Here is a 22,061-nt window from a genome sequence, read left to right on the forward strand (position 1 = left end):
TCTAGCTGTGAAGGATTTGCAGTGTTTCACTCTCTAGAATGCTAGAAATTTGGGACTCATAGGGAAATTTCATTTAGGGGACCTGGATTCACATTTTGAGGAACAATGCCCTGATTTTGCTTCCTGCTGTAGTTCCAGCCATGGTTTATCACAGCCTGTGTATGCATACCACCTGAGCTTACTACTGAATAGTGTACTGCTCCTGTGCAGAGAAAGCGGATATGGACAGACAGCGATCACACAAAGCACTTCACATGGACAAATGAAAGATAACATAAAGAAAATAAAAGCCAAGAAAAGAAAAGAAAAGATGTCTGATTGGATCCTCACAGTGATTCATCTAGGCCCCTGAGCTTTCTTTTGAAAGATGGGTTATATATCTGTTCCCTTGTGAAACACATTAAACTGCATTACAGTCTTTCAATAGCCCACTTTCTTCATGTGAACCATTTAGATTAGACAAAATGTTGCTGACAAAAAGAGGACAACCTATAGTGTTGACCTGTGATGGGGCAGATTGTTAATTTCCTTACACAGTTTCAGGTTTTTTTGTTTTGTTTGTTTTGGGTTTTTTGCATTCTTCATGTCAGTTTTCTGTTAGTGATGGTGGTCATAGTGGTATTGTAATACTTGCAGTTCTTTGGAGATTACTTTCATAGGTTTCCTAAGCCTCCCACTGCTTACACAAGAGGTTCCACAAACTGGGCCCACCACCACTCAAGGCTGGTTTACCACTGAAGCATCCCATGGGATCATGAGTTATCTTTCCTTCGCCCTCCTTTTTCCCTGTTTCTAGAATTACAGTAATTGCCTCTGCAATAAAACACAAAGGGAATCCATGTGCTTGGGGAGAACATCTGCACAAAGGGCGAGAGATGTAAATGCACTCTTTGGTCATTCTGAAGTGACCTAATTTTATCTCCTTCAGTGGAGTCTTGCTCTGAAAACAGGCACTTTCTTCTCCAGTTTAAGCTGACTTCTTCCTCTTCTAACATGTGGAACAAATGTGTCCTTTGGACCAGGAGGAAGCAACTCAAGAGAGGTCGGCAGAAATGCTGTGGTTGGACCCTGGGCGAGTTTTATTTTGTGTTGAATCTTGATGGAAATGCATACACAGCAAGTCGGGCCCGTCCCTTTTTCCTTTGCGTTCTTTTTCTTTTCCTCTCTCTCTCTTTTTTATTTCTTCCAGGAGTGCTGATGATAAGGAAAGCAATGTCTAAATCTTCTTAATGGTGTTTATGCAAGCAGTTTTGCTTAGCTGCAGTCTATGCCACCCCTGCTTCATCCCCCCTCCCCTCCCATCTCCCTGCTAATATCGCTGCTTCATTCCTTTCCCTGTTGGCTATTACTATGGACTACAGCGAATCTAAAACTAAATAATCCCCTTAGTGTCAAGTTTTCTGGGCTGAGCAAATAAATCTAACCAAATGCATTATCTAGGTAGAGGAGACTGTTGTAAGGGAGGGGGAGGGAGATAAAAGCTATTTTACTTTAAGGCAAAAGAGTAAACCTCATTCACATTGTACTTTTAAAAAGTTTTTTTCTAAGAAATGTTTAAACTTTGCAGACCTGTCCCTCCCTTTATACATACCCCTAATTACTGCGATGAACAAAGCCTCCAGTCCTGAAGACAACCTGAGGTGAGGTGGCATTCAAATCCACATCTCCTAGGCAGGTAATTCTGATCAGTCAGAAAAGCAGTGTAAGTAAATAAAGGCTCTTCCTACCCTTCCTCTTTTCAGAGAATTGGGAGAAAGCATATTAGAAAGCCCATTTAAGAAGACAGAGCACAGGATGGCTTTTTCATATTAGGCAATTGAAAGATCTGCTGCATTTTGCAGTGCTCAGAATTTGGAGATTGTCTGTTATGGAAAATGGATGTTGGGTGGCCACGCTAGGGAATCAGAGCCCTATCATGATTTACAATGAAATAATCATAACATTTAGAATGAAACCAAAAGCCATCCAGCACTATAGCAGAAACCCAGAGCTGAAGCATCCTTGAGAAGTGGCCAATTAACACCTGTTCAGAAACCTCCAGGGAAGAAAAGAGTCTGCCACCTTCAAAAACAATTTACCCTATGGCGAACAACTCTTTACTATTCTGAAAGTTGTTTAGTCGGAATCTCTTTTCATGGTATTTGAATCCATTATATAGTTCCACTTATTTAAAGCATTAAAAACAAAAAAACAAGCTTTCTCCATATTCTAAATCTAATAATAATAATAATAATAATAATAATAATAATTTTTAATTTGTATTTTCCTGTCTCTCCCTGCAGAGTGAGGCGGGATTACATCAATAAAATAACTCAGTACAGATATAAAATACATTCAATAAAACACTGACATTATTATTAGTTAAATAAAATAGCTAATGAATGAGCCAAAAGTTTAGGGGAGATGGACACTCGGCAATTTTATTTAAACAGTGTGTTGCACTCAAATGCAATGAATGTCTTTTAAAAAACGTTAAAATACAAAGCATGCGATCTATAAAAGGTAATTCAAGCCTGTGGGCCACGCCCTACAGACATAAACATAAAATGAACAATCTGTGCTGGACCAGAAAACTGCAAATCCCATGGGAACATATACAGTACATGAAATATCAGTTCATTTGTGCCTCACAGAATGAGATTAAAGGGTATACAACAGGTTAGAGAGTGCACAATGACTAACAAATTAAAACGGATAATACAGTATGCCCATTACAAAATAATAAATGTTGACCAAACGCGTTTCGACATATGTGTCTTCCTCAGTGGTCATGTACAACTAATGAAACAATCTTGGAAAGATACTCATAAGATGTATGGGGACATCCCGTCTCTATGGGTAAGTAGTAGCTCCAAATGGACCAAATATCCTGCCTAGGACTGGGATGTCCCACACACAGTAGCAAGCTCTAAAATAAAATAGCTTAAACATCTAGAACATCTAAAAGATCTAGAAAACATACATCATAACCAGATCTCCTATAAGAGGTCGTATTGATAAGCCCGCCGGAAGAGATCCGTCTTAAGTGCCTTTTTAAAGGCATCTAAGGCAGGGTACAGTCTGCCCATGCCTTGTTTTGCTGCGCAAGGAAGCTGCAGAGGACAAACCGTGTAGCATCCTCGTGCTGCAAAAAGAAGCCCACAAAAAGCGGGCTCTTTTTGCGGCACCATTGTGATGCCGCAGTGCGCCAATGGCGCACTTGTGATGTCACAATGGCGTCATGACGTGTGGACACTAAGCATCCGTTGGGTCAAAATGGCAGTGCCCATCTGTACAGGGCGCCACCATTTTGATGCCCCCATCAAGTGCAAGGGGTGAGGGGCCTCTGGAAGCAACGCCCCTTGCATGTGATGATGGCGCCCCGTTGCGCCCGTCTGTATAGCGCCTAAGGTAGTGATAAGACACTATCTCTTCTGGTAGGGTGTTCCATAGTTTGGGGGCTGCGGCCATGAACGATCTATGGGAAGTTGGCGTTAACCTGTGCTTATGGTATTCTAATAAATTCGGGGCGGATTGTGTAGGGAGTTCCCTCAAGTAACTCAGGCCCAAGCCATGAAGGGCTTTAAAGGTAATTACCAACAGTTTGTACTGCACCGAGAAGCTAATTGGCAGCCAGTGAAGAGTTTTTAACATAGGTGTTATATGGGCCAACCTAGGTGTTCCGGTGACCAATCTGGCTGCTGCATTTTGAACCAATTGAAACTTCCAAACTTGGTACAGAGGTAGCCCCACGTAGAGTGCATTACAGAAATCTAAACAAGAGATTACCAGTGCAAGTACTACTGCTTCAAGGTCCTTTTTGTCCAGGTAGGGACGCAGTTGGCGTATCAACCGAAGTTGGTACCAAGCACTCCTGGCCATTACATCTATTTGAGATGACAGCTGTAGAGATTAATCCAGGAGTACTCCGAAACTGCAAACTTTGTCCTTTAGGGGAAGTGTGACCCTGTCCAGGACTAGTTGACAAAACTCCTTCCCCAGACTTGGGGTGCCTATGGCAAGTACCTCCGTTCTCTGGATTCAGCTTGAGTTTGTTCTCCCTTATCTATCTCATTACCGACCCAAGGCAGGCACCCAGAGGAGAGATGCCATCCTTAGTCACTGCAGCATTCAGAGATATAGAGAAATAAATTTGGGTGACATCAGTGTACTGATAACACCATGCCCCATGTCTCCGGATGATCCCTCCCATTGGCTTCATGTAAATGTTAAACAGCAATGAGGACAGAGTCGCACCTTAAGGGACGCCTGATTTGAGCTCCCTCTTGGATGAATAACTGTCCCCAAGTGACACCATCTGGAATCCGCCCAAGAGGTAGGACCTGAACCACTGCAACTCAGTGCCCCCGATACCTAACTCCCTCAGGTGTTCCTTAAGGATACCATGGTCAATCCCTTCAGATACTTAAACATGGCTATCATATCAGACTTACAGGGCATTCATACTTAGTTTTGTCCCGCAGAGATCCAGGTCTCCATAGTAATGCAATACAGGATCGATGTTCCCACTGTGTTTAACATGACCGAATCTCTCCAAGGCATTTAAGTCCTCTTCGACATTCACACATAAACTGCTTCACTTCAATATGGAGGCGTCTCCATGTCCGGCAATGATCCCAGCAATCTGGATCGATTTGATAGCTTACTCACACTACCAAAGATCCAGATTACTCAAGACCTTTAAAAAAGATGTGTTTAAGGACCTGGTGTCAAATACACTGGGTTAAGCAGTTTTTTCTCTGGCTCCCCCACAAATGGTGCCTGGTGCATTCGAGGCCAGTGGGAACGTTGTGGAACCTGGTTTCACACCAGGTTATTTCCAAAGTGTGAATGGGGCCTTAGAATTCAACAATGTTAACATCCTTGACCCAGATCACTTGTCATGGAGGATAAATTTATACAACTGCCAAACCATCAATATAGGACTTCAAAAGTTATTTGTAAGAAGAATTAATATAATGACATGATGAACCCATTCATAACTGAGTAATGGTAGGATGATATCCTGGGATGCATAGTTTCTATGAATAATTTTTAATTAAGATTAATTAAGATTTAAACCAAGATGTTGATATGATGTGTGTGTGAGTGATGTAATATAAAAACATAAACCAAAGCATAAGCCACTACATAATAACTCTTTCCCTGATTAAATTCCATTTAATGTTTAGGGCATTTTCCTGGGAATGATAGGAGATACATCATTTTTACTACTGGATTCACCACCTCCCCTGCTATCCTTACCATAGTTTTTCACTCCATGGCAAATGGCACCTAATAACTGTGGAAAGCACAAAGTGCAAGGAACAGGAGAAAGAACAGGAGAAGAGAAGAAAGAACAAGAAAAGGAAAAGGAAGCCCATGGTGGTTTTCAGCTCTGTGAATGTATCATGAATGCTCAGCTGTTTTAATCTGACCTCTGATCAGTTTTTGGTCAGTCCTTGGCTGCCCCTAAAACTCCTTCTTTACACCTTTTGGCTAGCTGGCCTCCATTTTTCATAGCATCATAGAATCTTAGTGTTGGGAAGAACTACAGGGTCCATCTAGTCCAATTTTTCCCCACCTGGAAATACACAGCTAAAGCACTCCTGAAAGATTGTGACTAAAAGATTGGAGTGCGGTGAAGTTTCCTTCTTCAGAAGTTTTTAAACAGTGGTTAGATGGCCATCTTTCAGGAATGTTTTGAATGTGTTATTCGTGTATGGCAAGGGGTTGGACTGGATGGCCCTTGTGGTCTCGTCTAACTCTATTAGTCTATATAAATCTTAAATATGCCTATCCAACATCAGTTTAAAGACTTCCAAAGAGAGTCCACCAGCGTCCAGGGCAGTCATTGACTGTCAAGCAGATCTAGCTATCTGGAAACACTTTCTCATGTTAGGTGGAATCTTATACATTAGTTTATCTTCTGGTCTCTGAAACAGAAGAAAACAAGCTTTCTTCATTTTTTTTTTACCTGACAACCCTTCAAATATTTAAAGACAGCTGTCATATTATCTTATCATCTTTTCTTCTCCAAGCTATTTTTGGCCTTTGCCTCTTCTTGCTCTCCATTAGCTAGTTTACCAGGCTGCTGACTGGTTGTTTATCACCAGTGAGTCACACACACACTTTTCTCCAAACTACCCTACCCACCCACCCTTGAATTTTGTACGTTTTTCTGCCCAATTTACCCCAGGTTTGGGAGCAACATGACAGAAGCTTGAACTACAGAGAGGAGGAAAATCTTCTTATCATATTTCTGCTCTCCACATGTCTATTTTATAAATTCTGCTTGGAGGTAGCCTTCTGTTAGCCCCCTCGGTCACATCATGCAGCAATTATCTGCAAATTAATCCCCACTTTGGGGGCTCTGTGCGTATTGTATGGATCATTGGGGAGTTGGATTATTGCAGTGAGGGGTACTGGTTGTTCTTCATGTGTTGTAGGAATCTCTCTGGATATTTTTAAACTTCCCTTGGTTTGGAGATTGATATCCATTTTTTGGTTGTTTGGACTATTGGGCTAGAATTTAGCTGCGTTTCTCTATTAACTGTGCTCTTTTGCTCCTAAACTCATGTATAACTATCACGCTACTAAAACATTGTTTCCTGCATTCTTTATATGTATTTGTGTTTATTGTTAATCCTGTTAATTGGGTGGCTGGCTGAAGTTTTCCAAAACTGAAGTTTTCCAAAATCCATGCAGCTGATTCCTTTTCTACTAGCATATTCAAAACAGGGATGGCAGAGGAAGGAGTCGAATAAACTCACAAATGGGATACTTCACCTGCATTCCATTAAAGAATTTAATGTAACAATAGTATAAATGTAAGTGCCAATAAACAATAAACATCTTATAAACAAGCTCTTTTTAATATGTTGTTGTGTGCCTTCAAGTCATTTTCAACCTATGGCGACCCTGAGGAGAAGCTATCATGATGTCTTCTTGGCAAGATTTGTTCAGAGAAGGTTTGCCATTGCCTTCCCCTGAGGCTGAGAGCACAAGACTTGCCCAAAGTAATCCAGTGAGTTTCATGATCAAGGCGCATTACAGACCGCCCCTTTGGGGCGGCCTGTAGGCGCACCTTTCCCCGCCGGATCGGGGCCTCAGCGGCCAGAGTGGCAGCTGCTGAGGCCCCGATCCGCCACTTTCCGGGCTGTGGGGAAGCAGCAAAAGGCCCCTTCCCCACAGCCTGGAAAGGGGTGTCCTTGGGGCTTCAAGCCCCAAGGACACCCCGCAGCGGTGGGGAGAAGGAGAAAGGGGCCGTTTGAAAGCTGCGCCCAGCGGACCAAACCAGGAAGGAGCTCCGAAACGGAGCTCCTTCCGGGGTCGCGGCAAGGGCACCCTAGGCGCCCTGCCGCGACCCCAATACGTCACAACCGCGCCGCCTCGTTTGGAGGCGGCGCGGCCGTGACGTATCGATGGCGGCGGCCGTGTGGAATGGCCACTGCCATTTTGTGCGCGTACAGCGCACACTAGGGTTAGGGCGGTGCAGAAGCACCGCCCCGTCTTAACCCTAGTACGCGCTCTGCGCGTACTTTTAAGCCCGTCTATAACAGGCCTAAGCTAGGAATTGAACCCTGGTCTTCAGAGTCCTAGTCCAACACTCAAGTCATTATGCTACATTGACTCTCGTTTTTAATGTATATTTCAGGATAAATGTAACATAGTGACACTTTCCCACTAACATTCCTATCAATAAAATACAAGTTTTCATGTGCCCTGGATCCTAACTCTCTGTGGCAACTGCACTGGTTTTGGTTGAGACGTAACTTTTTGTTTTGTTTTCATAGCTTCTTCATGCATCATGGAAGAAAGGTGGGGGATTCAAGCACAGGACAGGTCACCTCCAAGGGAGTGAAAGGGAATATAATCAGAAGAGCTCATCAGCACAAGGCAGGAGTCAAGAAATCCACTGAGGTCTGCACAACTCCAAGGAGGCTAGAAAAAATTCTTCACTAGCATTTAAGTGTTAAGTGAGAAAGGGATAGACGTAGGGTCAATTTCTTGAGTATTTGATACTGATTTGAATTGTAAGAGAAATCAACCATTACATTAAATCAACAGGAATTCCCACTGGTGTAATGGAATAACTGGATAACATTTGCTATTCCATAGCCTTTGAATATTATTCAATTAAAACAGGAGCTTGTTAGGCAAGCTTTCAGTTTCAAGCAGCCCCACCTACAAAATGAAGGGTAATAATCAGTGTCAAGGTAATAAATCCACTCTGGGATTTAGCCTGAACTTTTATGCAGCTTTTAAAACTCCAGAACCGCAAATAGAATCAGTAACCTAGATGAGATCTTTAAAATTCAGGCTAAACCCCTGAGTGGATCTACCATCCATCTGATGTGGAGGCCACCAGCTACCACTGACAATAATGCTACTAGACAGGGTTATTGTGATGATTACAAGATCTGGGTCTCAATCACTCAAAAGCATGAGAAAAAGGCTGTTGCTGTTTTGTCTGTTCAGTCCCCTTCAGGTGCAATTCAAAGACCTGTTTTTCATCTTAGAATCTTTAAACAATTTGCAATCAGTATCCCTGTTTCCTTCATTTACCAAAAAAAAAAAAAAAAAAAAATCAATTTAGCTTCTTTCCATGTATATGGCAGTTTAAGTCAGAGGTGAGCAAAGTGCATTCCCTGAGCTATTTCTTTGGCCTACAGCTCCCTCCCCAGTGAAAAAGTGTGGAGAGTGGCTCCAGAATGTCCAGACATTACCTCTAGGAGGTGTTTAGAGGTGTTCAGGCCATTTCCGTCATGTCTGGATCCCTTCTGGAGCCCCATGGGTCAAAATGAAATATTGCAAAGGTTTTTTTTTTCAAAATGTGACCCCAAAATGCACCATAATCCATAATGTCTTCTAGGGGCCTAGGAACACATCTCTAGGTCTCCTGTAGCCTGTAATAGGAAAGAAATATGAGACCTTTTAGACCTGCTGCCTATCAAAGTAGACAATGGGCTGGCCCCTCCTGACTTATCAGATCTTATTTCTCCTCACCTTCCCACTCAGGCCCTCCGCTCCGGTAGTCAGGCTCGACTGTCCCAGCCCAGGATTTCCTCTGCCTCATCTAGGATTCACCCCTTTTCACTTGCTGCCCCTCACTCCTGGAACCTTCTTCCCCCACGAGCAAGGGCCATCACTTCTTTAACCTGTTTCAAAACGGAGTTGAAGACCATCCTGTTCAGAGAAGTGGTCCCAGGCATTGTGTGATTATCATTTGCTATTTGATGTTCTTTTGTTGCCTGTTTATCGTACCATTTCCTGTATTGCTATGTATTTTATATGTATTATCCTATTATCTCTTAGATTGTACGCCATAGGCAGGTTTACTCTTATATATTTATTGTTTTATGTACAGCGCTGTGCAAATCTACAGCGCTATATTATTATTATTATTATTATTATTATTATTATTATTGTTGTTGTTGTTATTATTATTAATCCTAGAGACGGTTTGGACGCTTTTGGGGATGGAGAGAAGGAGGATTGTGGGGTTTTCTGTTGTTGGCATTGTTGTTTTCAGGAGTAGATGTGTGTATGGGGGGGTATGTGGTCCTCCAAGGTCTACTGAAGGGATATTGTGCTCCTCCCTCCCAAGTCTTCCACACTTGCCCAACCCTGGTTTAAGGCTATGAGAGCATATAATGAAGGTATTACTGAACATCACAGGTATAAGATTCCCTTCTCTGGAGATGTGCCAAAGCCTGGGTGTGAGCATCTTTTGGAAGCATTGTTAATCAATATTTGGATTTTGTGGCCCATGCTGTATCAAGACATATAGTTTGTAGCCAAATGTAGTAAGCAGACATAGGCTGCATCCGCACTGCAGAAATAATCCATTTTGATACTACTTTAACTGCCATGGCTCAGTGCTATAGAAATCTTGTAATTGTAGTTTTGAGACATTTAGGGGTTCTTCAGACCCCTGGGGTGGAATCCACATGATGCATTTCCCGACCCTGCCCCCAGGGCACCATGATGCTGCGCACCACTCCACACAGCACGTAGCATCATGGCGCTCCTTTGGCACTGCATCCAAACGACACGGCGCCAAAGGAGCACCTTCAAGCCATGGCAGCACAGCTATCATGCCCGCTTTTTGCTGCTCCTTTTTGCACCCTGGAAAGACCGAATCAGGGCCATGGTGTGCGGTTGTTGCACCCCTGATCCAGTTAGGAAAGGGATGGCATCACACCACCCCTAAGGGGCTGTGTGTACAGCCCCAAGTCTTCTTTGTCAGAGATGTCTGGTGCCACGACAATGATTTCTAGAATTGAGTAGCATTGAGCCATGGCAGTTTAACTGGTGCCAAACTGGATTATTTCTGCTGTGCTGATACAGCCCTTGTTGCCTGAATCACAGGAAAACAATTTCTCTGTCTTATAAGTAAATTTTGTGTATTTCTGAGCAGGTCAAACAGTCTCCCCTTTCCCCTCCAGTGTTTGGCTTTTGTCTCCTTAAACTGTGTGACATACAGGGAAGTTACCTGCAAAAATTAAAATATTTAGAAAAATGTGTAGAAAAAATGTATAAATTTTGGAAATCATGTACAAAATTAAGTAAATGCAGTGGCATTGCCACCCCCAGTGTCACCCAGCACAGGGATGGGACTGCCAGGGGGCATGGCCAAAAGGCCAGGCTCACCTCTTCTTCTTTACCTCAGTGGCAGAGGCCTCCTCATGAGGAGACAGCCACTACCACAGGGAAGCAAGGCCAGATGTCTTCAGCCTTGCCCGTCCCCATGATGGTGGCACCTCCTCATGAGAAACCACTATTACTGTGGGGAAACAGAGCTGGGGTGCTCACCCCTCCCTCTCTCCCAGTGGACGGGTGACCCAGTCAGGTGTCAACCCTCCTCTGAGGTGTCACTGGGTGTGGGCTGCACTACTGCACCTTCCTTTGGTAAACGTGCATGAAAATGCTCATGATTGAGAGACTGAATGGACCTGAACATGACCAATTCACCCATCTCTGAATGAGGATAGCTAATTGCATTCCTGTGAGATATCATAGCATTTCCTTCTAATTTTTAAGCAACAATGTATTGAGGAAAATACAGTCCGCCCGGCCCATATGTTGACCAGGGCTTGCCATACATGGACTTAAGCTCGTGGGGATGCCAAGCCCTGGTCAACAAAATGGTGTGTACGCCTACATCACATGTGCAGCCCCATATGTGAGAGCGCACCACCATTAAAATCAATGGCACTTGAGGTCCCGTGGTTTTTTCCATATGCGGGAGGGGGGGGGCTAGAACAGATCCCCGTATATACAAAGGGCCCACTGTATGTTGCACTGCCTGAACATTTGGGTTCCAGCTTTTGGAGGCCCTTGGGAAAGATGCTCTCACTGGGTCCATCCATTCACTTACTTGGGGAGCCCATCAGCACACCCACAGAGTGAGAAACCAAGCAAGATGAGATGAAGATTCTTCTCCTTCTCTCTGTGCTCACTTGCTTAGAGATAAGGGGTAAACAGGTAGCAAAAGCAGGGAGAAGCAGCAGCCACCTCCAGAGGGATACAGGGATCAGCCATGGACCCCCTTCTAAGATGTGGGCCTTGACAAAGGTTCATAAATGCCGACCTTTCATGCTATCCCTGCTTTATGTTTTCCGGGGACTGGGGAGAAAAAGACAGGCCAGGGCCAGTGCACAACAAGTGATAGCCTTAAGAGAAATTTGTCAGGACAAACAAGATTCAACCCAGGGAAAAGGTAGCATTTTTTAGGATGCTGATTTAGAGGACTATTAAAAATGCTGCCCACATAGCCTTTTAACCCTCAAAGATATCAGATAACTTTTTTCTCCTACTGCGAGATGAAGTGGCTGTCATTATCTGAGAAGGTCTGTATCATATTGGAATCTGTCAGTGCAGGTCAGGGAGTCCATGGCGCTCTGGTCCCGGCTTCACGACTGAATTACATTTCCGAGGCACAATGGCTGCAGAATGGGTGGGTGCTTTGTCATTTAAACTGCATAAAGAGGCAGAAATTGATTTTTATTGTGGATCTTCATATCTAATAAAGCTCTGAGGGGCTCTTTTCTTCTCCGATTGAATGGCCATTGAATGCTTTCAATCTAGTTCTCTGTTTCATGCCTAAACTGAATAGTGGCAGGAGGAAAATAGATGGCGGGAGAAGAGGCCAAGTCACTTTCTAGATTGAAAAGGATACAGCAGAGAAAGAAATAAATAAAAAAAATAAAGTAAAATGAATCAGAAAAGCGTTTAAGTGGAAAGGGGGACTTTTTTGATGCTCAGGAAAAATTGCTTTTCGAGGTTGCTGCGAGCAAGCCTGTTATGTGGCTGCGTCAGCAAGGGCGCCTGTGCCCTAGTGCCTCCATGTGCCCATGTGCTGATGGGAAAAGATGCATTGCATTTTGAAATGTGACCACAGGAACCTTCCATGATCTGGCTACCTCTTACTGTGCTTTCATTTGAAGTTCTCATTTCCAATGCAAAAAGGGGGGAGAGGGTAGAATAGTAATAGCCTCTCTATTACCTGTATAACCATCTCACAAGGGCTGGATATTCCCTTAGATTATCCAGCATTAAGTCACCTTTCATTTAAAATTAATACCCAACTAATTTTAGGCAGCTTTGCATTTCAGTGAGAGGGTCCGCAGAGATGATATGGCTGGCCCAGATATCTGAGTAAAGGAAGGACACATTTTTTGGATTTGTTGACACTTCCCAGACACTGAAAGTCTTTACACTTAAAAAAATTAAAAGACATAAAGAAGAAAAGTGTTGAAAACCCCCAGACCACATTGTATATACTATTCATACATTTATTAGAAACTTTCCCCATTCCATTCCCATCAAGCAGACTGTGCAGAGAGCAGGCACAGGAAAAAATGAATTAATAATTAGTTCATTATACATTTAAAAATTACAGGCATACCAGTTTCTAATTAAAAATGGACTAATTTTTGACAGCATCACTACTTGTGAGTAAGGGTCAAACGACACATGACATTAAAGATGTGTGACTTAATGTTTCAAATACAGTTTTCTCCCACATGGTAAGACTTGCTAGAGGGGCCACTCAGTACCTCAATGGACAAGGAGTGGGACTTTAATCCTTCCCCTCATGTTTTGTTCCCATCTCTTTTAGCTTTTTCAAAAGCTGTTGTTTGCATCAGTAGGGAGGTTTCCATTTTGACGAATTCTCTTTGCTTCAGATACCTGTTATAGTAGCAGTTTCCATGTCAGGGGTGTGGTTAATATAAACCCTGGGTTTTATCCCAGACTTTAAAGATGCTGAATCCCATTTGGGGCATCTTGGATTGCACCTTTGAAGTTTGGTCTGAAGCCCAGACCAGATTTACCATACCCCTGGAATGGAGACCACCACCCACCATTTTGAGACTTTTTTTTTTGCCCAAAATTCACATGTGGTTCCTCTGTGTAGAAAATAATATTTCTGTGCAACCATATCATTTTCTGTGCAGCAAATAATATCTGTGTACAGCTAAAGAGATGTGTTAGCTCAGCAGTTAAGAAGCTGACTGTGACGACTGCAAAATTGGTAGGTTGGCAGTTCAAGGCTCAAGTGTCACATGATGGAGTGAGCTCGCATCACTAGTCCCAGCTTCTGCCAATCTAGCAATTCAAAAGTATGTAAAACTGCAAGTACAAAAATAGGCACCAATTTGGTGTGAAGGCAACAGCATTCCATGTAGTCATGCTGGCCACATGACCACGGAGTCATCTTTGACGGCGCTGGCTCCCTCAGCTTAGTATCAGAGATGAGCACTGCTCCCTACAGTTGTACACAACTTGACAACCTTGTCAAAGGGGAACCTTCAACATTTTACCTTACAGAAATATCATGTTCTGTGCAGGGGGAAAAATGTTATTTTCTGCACATAAATAGTATTTTCTACAGAGGAAATACTGCTTCTTCAATAGAAAAGGCTGTTTTCTACACCAAAAACCACTTGTGAATTTTGCATAAAATAAGTCATAAATTGTGAATAGTTTGCAAAAACTTCACAGTGTGTCTAAAGAAACCAGGATGGCTGCCTAATGAACTTTCAACTGAGCTAAGATTTTGAAGGGGCATGTACAAGAAATGGAAAAGGGGGGATATCCAAAGAGGAATGCAAACAAATAGCCAGTATGTGTAGAAGAAAGTCAGAAAAGCTAAGTGCAGAGAGAACTCAAACTTACTATTGCTACTGCTTGCTATTTAGCTATTGCTAAAACCAACAGAAAGGGCTTTTGGGATTATGTTTGTATAAAAAGGAAGGACAAGGAAATGGTAGGGCCACTATGTGGAGAAGATGGTGAGATGCTAACAAGGGACAGAGAAAAGGCAGAAGTACTCAACACCTTATTTGCCTTGGTCTTCTCCCAGAAGGAAAACAGTGCTCAACCTGGGGGAAATGGAGCAGATGGTGCAGGTGAGGAAGTGCAGAAAACAGGTAAAGGGTTAGTACAGGAATACTTGGCTACTCTGAAAGAATTCAAGTCTCCAAAGCCAGGTAGATTATACCCAAGAGTATTTTAAAAATGTAGACATAATCTCAGAACCACTGGCAATAATCTTTAAAAAAAATCCTGGAAAACAGGAGAAATCCCAGTGGACTGGAGGAAGGCAAGTGTTGTCCCCAACTTCAAAGGGACAGGGGGAAGAGGACCCAACAATTAACCACCCAGCCAGCCTGACAGTACCAGGAAAGATTCTAGAGTGGATCATGAAACAGATGTTCTAGAGGCAGTTAGAAAGAAATGCTGTGACTAAAGATCAACATGTATTTCTCAATGAACAAGTCATGCAAGACTAATCTTATCTCTTTTTTGATAGAGTTACAAGCTTGGTTGATGAAAGGAATGTTGTGAATGTAGCATATCTTGATTTCAGTAAGATTTTTGACAAGGTCTCCCATGATATTATTGTAAACAAGCTAGCAAACAATGCTACTGTTAGGTGGATTTGTAAGTTATTGACTGATTAAACTCAGAGAGTGATCAGCAGTGGCTCCTTTTCATCCTGGAGAGAAGTGACTAGTGGGATGCCACAGAATTCTGTCCTTTGTCCAGTGCTATTCAATATCTTTAACAATGACTTGCATGATGGAATAGAGGAAATTTGATGCTTATCAGATTTGCAAATGGCACCAAATTAGGAGGGGTAAGCAATACCCCAGAATGGGCCAAAACTAACAAAATGAATTTCAGCAAAGAGAAATGTCAACAGTCAATGGTGTAATACACCAACTAAAAAAGCCAATGGCAGATTTTTTTTTAAATCAATGTCTAGGACTAGTAGATCAGTGTGTGATTAGAATAGGCCAAAAATGTCCAGAAAAGATCAGGGGTCAAAAACAAAATCCAACCACTGTTGCAGTGTGGTTGTACCTTTAGATACAAGAGGGACACAGGTTTTAAATCTGTCTTTAATTTGAAAAGGAAACTTCGCCAACCCTTGAAGTGGTGGCTTGGATGCCGACTTGGCAGTATTAGAATAGCCACAGGTAGAGCCCAATATTTTGGGTTATCTTTTTTCTGGGGTGGAAGGAAAATGGCTGTCCCATGGGAATCCTATAGACAGACAGCGTTTTTTCATCGTGAATACACCTGAGGAATGATGAGCCCTCACTCTATAGTAGCTTTCGCATGAACATTCTGATTTGTTATGGGACTAGAGCAGGCAGCCAAGCAGTCTCTAGCAGCACTATTAAAGCCTCCATATTTTATTTTATTTTATTTAAAAAATGGAAAAAGAAAAGGGAAGAGATGAATAAAACCCTTGGGCAACCTAGATCACCACCTCCAGATTTTCATAGAATTTTTTCTACTTCCACCAAAGTTACCAGGTGTTCATGCTCCACATTCACAGAGCAACATGATTCTGCAAAAGAAGGAATATAGTATATACACTTTATTTATGTATTTATTTATTTAGACTATTTATACCCCACTTTTCAGCCACAAAGGGTCTCAGAGCAGCTTTTACCCAAGCCTTCCTAAGGGCTAAAGTAGATATCACTGTAGGAGATCCATGACTGGATTGTCAATGGATTTTTAGAAGGGGGAGACTAGCAGTACAGATGGAAAGAATATTTTAAAATATTTTTTTAAATGGCTGAAAAAATGTGTTTATGAGTGTCAGGACACTCTGACAAGGAGAATCCTGGACTGATAAGAATCTTCACAGTTGGTACTGATTCTGCCCAAAATTCACACTTTTTTCTCTGCAGAAAATAATATTCTTATACAGATAATATTTATGTGAAGAAATATCATATTCTATGCAGAAAGTAATATTTCTGAATATTACAGTAATATTATTTTCTGCAGAGTAAATGCTGTTTCCTGAATAGAAAATGCTGTGCAAAATGACTTCTTGTGAATTTTGCACATAATAGATCATGAATAGTCTCCAAAAACAGCACAGTTTTTAAAGACTTCCTTGCAGCAGGAAGTGTTAAAATTGCATGCTGTTTCCTTTCAGAATTCAGTTAGGGCAGAATTACATCCCTAAGTAGCAGCAGGTCTAGCAGGGAGTTTGATATCTATTGGGACTGTGATGTACTACATGAAGAAGGGGAAATTATCAGTACGCTGATGACACCCAAATATACTTCTCCATGCCTCGGTGAACAGCTTCGACGACAGATGGCATCTCTCCTCTCAGTCGATGTCTTGAAGCAGTAATGGACTGCATGAGGAAAAACAAACTCAAGTTGAATCCAAACAAAATGGCAGTACTTGCAGTAGGGGCCCCCAAACCAGGCATCAGGTTGCAACCTCCAGTCCTAGATGGGGTCATGTCTCCTCAAAGGTTTGTGTTCACAATCTCGGGGTGCTCCTAGATCTGTCGCTTCACATGAGAAATCAGGTGATCGCATCAGTCAGGAGCGCTTGTTATCAGCTTTGGCTGATACACCAGCTGCGCCCTTTCCTGGAAGTAAGAGACCTAGAAACTGGAGTACATGCACTAGTAACTTCACAACTCAATTTCTGTAATGCGCTCTACATGGGACTACCCTTGTGCCTAGTCTGGAAACTTCAGTTAGTACAAAACATGGCAGCCAGGTTAGTCACTGGAAAATCTAGGAGTGACCAGAGAACACTGATCCTAAAGTCACTCTCCACTGGCTGCCTATTAGTTTCCGGGCGCAGTACAAGGTGTTGGTTATTACCTTTAATGCCCTACATGACTTGGGTCCAATCTATTTAAGGAATTGCCTACTTCCATACAATCCGCCCCACACACTCAGGTCCTCTGGGAGGAATTTATTGCATCCTTTAAAGACCAGATTAACTGCAACCTCCCAGAGGACCTTTTCTAAAACTGCTCCCAGGCTATGGAACGGCCTGCCGAATGAGATCTGTCAAATTACCAACTTAGGTGCTGTACCCGCCCCTTTCTCCGACAGATCGGGGCCTCAGCTGCCACAGCGGCAGCCCAGAGGCCCTGATCCACTGCTTTTCCAGGCCGTGGGGAAGTGGCAAAAGGCTGCTTCCCCGTGGCCTGGAAAGGGGTGTCCTTGGGGCTTCATGCCCCAAGGATACCCAACAGTGGCAGGGAAAAAGAGAAAGGGGCCGCTTGGCCCCTTTCTCCTTTGTGTCGCTCACGCAGCCATGTATAGGCTGCACCAGTGACACAAACTCAGGAAGGAACTCCAAAATGGAGCTCCTTCCGGCATCATGAAAAGGGCACCACAGGCGCCCTTCAGAGGTGCCAGGACATCATGTCCATACTGCTCTGTTTGGAGGTGTCATGGCCGTGACGTCGTAATGGCGACGCCCATGTGGACAGGGCACCGCCATTTTGTACGTACTCTGTACATACTAGGGTTGCAGGCGTCTAAAAGAGATGCCCCCAGGCAACCCTAGTACGTACAGAGTACGTACAAAATGGCCTGTTTGTACAGGGCCTTAGATAGCTTCAAAAAAGCTGTCAGGACAGATCTCTTCCGGCAGGCCTTTCCCGAATAAATTCCCACAGATTGATTACCCCCTCACACCATGTATTTACTACCACCCTGCCTATGTCATGTTTATTAGAAATTGATTTTAAAACTCTTTTAATTTAATATATTTAATTCTTTTTTGGGGGGGGATATTGTAATTTTATATATTATATTATTTGTGGACATTTTACTGTGAGCCGCTCTGATGGTCTTGCTACAGAAGAGCAGGATATAAATAAAAGTTTTATATATTTATTAATTAAGTAAGTAAAACAAAGACAACAAAACCATATCCGTTTCATAGCCACAGTAGCCACTGATTTGCAGGATCAGGGCACAAATGGACTTGCGGTAAGTGACTAACTTGCAAGGTCAGAATGCAGACTATAAAATGACCACTGAAATCAATGTGTCTTCAAAACTGATCTCTCTGCTGTTAAAAAAAAAAGTCAGGTCAACAGCCCCCAAGATGTTAGCTAAGCATACATGCTGGAAGACACTGAAGATTATGTATCTGGACCACAGTTTGGATAAAATCCTGTGTGGTTCTAGTGACACTTTTGCAAGTAAGCAAAAATCCCCTCAAAATAAATAGCTGAAATTACTGATTCTGCACTTACAAATTAACCATCAATAGCTTCAGAGTATGTTAAGAAAATATAATATGATCTGTTTGCTTTTATCCATAAAGAGACACACACATACACACACACACACCCCTCAGAATGACTGAACTGTTATACCGTAACAAAGATAAATGCATTTTGAGGTTGCACCAACTTAAGTAGCCTTGAAGTGGAGCCTGAAACTCCAATGATCAATTGTTTCTGTTTTTAAAAAAACATGCCTGCAAAATGTACATTGTTATTAAGAAAAAGAAAAAATCCTGAAATTACATAGGAAAATCAGCCGCTCAGTTAAACTGGAAGAAGTTACATCAAAAGAGGGGTGTACTGGTCAGAAATACAAAGTGTACAGAAATATATAGAGATATATAATTGCATGTATGGTAAGCTAGATGGCACTAAAGTACACTTTCATGTTGCTGCTATGTGACTGGAGTGCAGTTGTCTCCTATTTAACATTTCCTGGAATAAGCATGCTAAGTAACTTTTCACTATTTCTCACTGTATTATATAAAGACAAAATCAGAAGATGTACCTGTCTATTACACTTGAGAAGACTGTAGGATTTTTCCAGAAAATCAGTTCACTTTGCTGCTGACTACTTTGTTATTGTTTAAAACCTGTACAGCACCTGACATAAAACCTGATCCTAACTCAATACATGTCCCCATCCTTGGAAACTCTTTTTAAATGTATAACTATATGTTTAGCATCAATTTTCTGCTTATTTTAGATTAATACATCCTTCCCTTTTGAAGGACAATAGGAAATAATCCCTGAGAGGGAATAAGAGAATTTGGGCTAGTCAAGATGATTAAAATATTCCTCATTCCAGTCGAATAAAATGCAATTTGGCCACACGTGAGTCGCAGTTCAGGCTTTTTACAGGGGTCTCCCAAAAAAACTCCTTAAATTCAACAGGAAAGGGCTTTATTTCTTTTACCAGAGTATCCATGGAGATCCACAAAAATGTGCATTATTGGACATGTGGCAATAGCTATGCATTTTGACAGGGGGAGGGGGAGTAGATGCAAATAGATGCACATTTGTACAGGAAAGTGAAGACAATTAACCAGCAATACAAATGTATGAATATCCACAGCAATTCTTACTATACTCTTGTGTGTAGCCCTTTGTAAAGCAAAACTGAGCTCATTTAGTGCCAGAGTAAAAGCAGAACACATTTAGAAATGTATGGCAGCTTCATAAGCTGAGCTTTGATACTGTGGCAATAATAGATGTAAAGACCCCCTCCCCTTAGTATGTTTACCCACAGCAACATCTGCCTGCTAACTTTGAACAGAACAGATACTGCTGGACGTTATCACCTGCAGTTTGAAAGACAGAAATCCCTGCTTTAGACCTACCAAGAGAATGAAAACAAACTGGCAATTTTGGTGTGCAGAGGCACGAAAGGATTTCAAACAGTGGTCCAGAGCATGTAGTGATGCCAGAGACAGGTATGTGAAACAAGATGTAGATGAATGATAAGAGAAAAGTGACCAGGGGCTGAGATCCACAACAGCTGATTCATTTTACTAGGTTCAGCATTGCATAGTATTTTCAGTGTGTGCAAATTTGCACTTCCCAGTCATAAACATGAATTGGAATATAATATAATCTATACTTTGAAAGTTCATGGTGCTATTGTATTTGATAATGATGATCTCCTCCTCCTTCTCTTTTTTCACCTTTAATGCATACCCTTCAAACATGGAATGCAATTGAGATATATAGTTTGTGAAATACACTATTCAGGGGGAGGGAATCACTAGAAAAATGCTTACATGTGGAAATTGTGCACAGAAAAGTGAACACGGTATGTATATTTTGAAATTTGCACATGCATTTTCATTTAGACTGCAAAAATTATATACAAATCCAGTGTGGAAATGGAATAGAACACACTATAGAATTTATTTTTATTTATGAGCCACCTTGGGTCCTTTTCTGGGAGAAAGGCGGCATAGGCCCATCAGCTCTTTTGGTTTTTCCTACCATCTGTATCCTGATGACACCCAGCTGTATCTTTCTGCCCCTGACCTTTCTCCAAGGCTTGAACAGCAAGTTTAGTCTTGCCTCACAGCTGTCTCGCAGTGGATGTGCCATTGGCGTTTGAAGCTCAACATGTCCAAGACAGAGCTTCTTGTCTTTCCTCCTAAGCCCACCCTTCAACACTCCTTTTCTGTCTCTGTGGACAACATTTCTATTCAACCAGTCCAGCAAGCCCGCAGTCTTGGTTTTATCTTTGATTCTTCTCTGTCGTGTATCCCTCAAATCCAGACCACAGCCAAGGCTTGTAGATTCTTTTTGTACAATATTGCCAAAATCCGACCATATCTCTCCGCCTCTACTGCCAAGATCCTGGCCCATGCCCTAGTGATCTCACGACTGGATTACTGTAACGTCCTCCTGGCTGGGCTTCCTCTTTCTCACCTCCGTACTTTAATCTCTGTCCAGGATTCAGCTGCATGCATTATCACTTCCACCCACTGCTCTGACCACATCTCTCCTGTGTTGGCATCCCTTCACTGGCTCCCTCTTCCTTTCCGCATTCAGTATAAGCTCCTGCTGTCAACATTTAAAGCCCTCCATGGACTGGCCCCTCCTTACTTATCAGACCTTCTTTCTCCTCACCTTCCCACTCGGGCCCTCCGTTCTGGTAGTCAAGGGTTCCTGTCTCAGCCCAGGATTTCCTCTGCCCCATCCCGGATTCACCCCTTTTCACTTGCTGCCCCTCTCTCCTGGAACCTTCTTCCCCCACAAGCAAGAGCCATCACTTCTTTAACTAGCTTCAAAACGGAGTTGAAAACCATCCTGTTCAGAGAAGCCTTCCCAGGCATTGCATAATTGTCGCTTACTATCTGATGTTCTTTTGTTGCCTTATCGAACCATTTCCTGTATTGCTATGTACTGTATATGTATTATCCTACTTGAGAGTATGTATTTTCCCTGGATGAAGATTAACCTTCCATTTTGAAGCCAAGCCCTCCCTCCAGTCCATCTGCCTTGGTCCAGGCCTCGGAGGTAGAGAGGAATTGTTGGACCTCTTATCCTTTCCCGCCACCACTCCCTTCTCCTTCTGTGTCATGTCTTTTTAGATTGAATGCCCGAGGGCAGGGAACTGTCTCACTAAAAAGATTGCATGTACAGCGCTGTGTAAATTTACAGCGCTTCATAAATAAAGGTTAATAATAATAATAGAAATCAAACAAAAAAACAAACAAATAAATAAATAAAATGGAAGGGGAAAACAAGAATCTGAATGAAATGGAGCTTGACAGATTTGCCCAACCCTGCTCTTCTGTTGCAGCATGACTTTGTTTGGGAGGTTGTTGATATGCGCCACTCAGGACAGATGGATTTGTCTGACTTCCTGTCAAACTGAGATTTCTCCTACTCTGCATGGAGTTCTGTTTTGCTCAAAAAATACATAGCATTCACCCTATGTGGATTTGACAATGACTTCCTGTTGTCAAATTGCTGATGTTGGCCCTTGATCCATTAGCTGCTGTTTTAA

At 42.4% G+C, this 22,061-nt stretch overlaps 1 protein-coding gene across 1 annotated transcript in view; it reads left to right on the top strand.

Moving 5' to 3' along the window:
• The first annotated feature begins 1,605 nt into the window (after positions 1-1,605).
• LOC149318300 (uncharacterized) overlaps positions 1,606-22,061 on the top strand; it is a 62,941-nt gene continuing 42,485 nt past the window's right edge. Inside the window, exon 1 of the mRNA XM_089508319.1 lies at positions 1,606-1,640. Within this exon, the coding sequence (XP_089364445.1) occupies positions 1,606-1,640 (35 nt within the window). The remainder of the gene's footprint in view (positions 1,641-22,061) is intronic.

The sequence above is a fragment of the Sceloporus occidentalis genome, unplaced genomic scaffold (assembly GCF_023333645.1).
Source record: "Sceloporus occidentalis isolate IW3139 unplaced genomic scaffold, rSceOcc1.0.p SCAF_2, whole genome shotgun sequence".
NCBI lineage: Eukaryota > Metazoa > Chordata > Lepidosauria > Squamata > Phrynosomatidae > Sceloporus > Sceloporus occidentalis.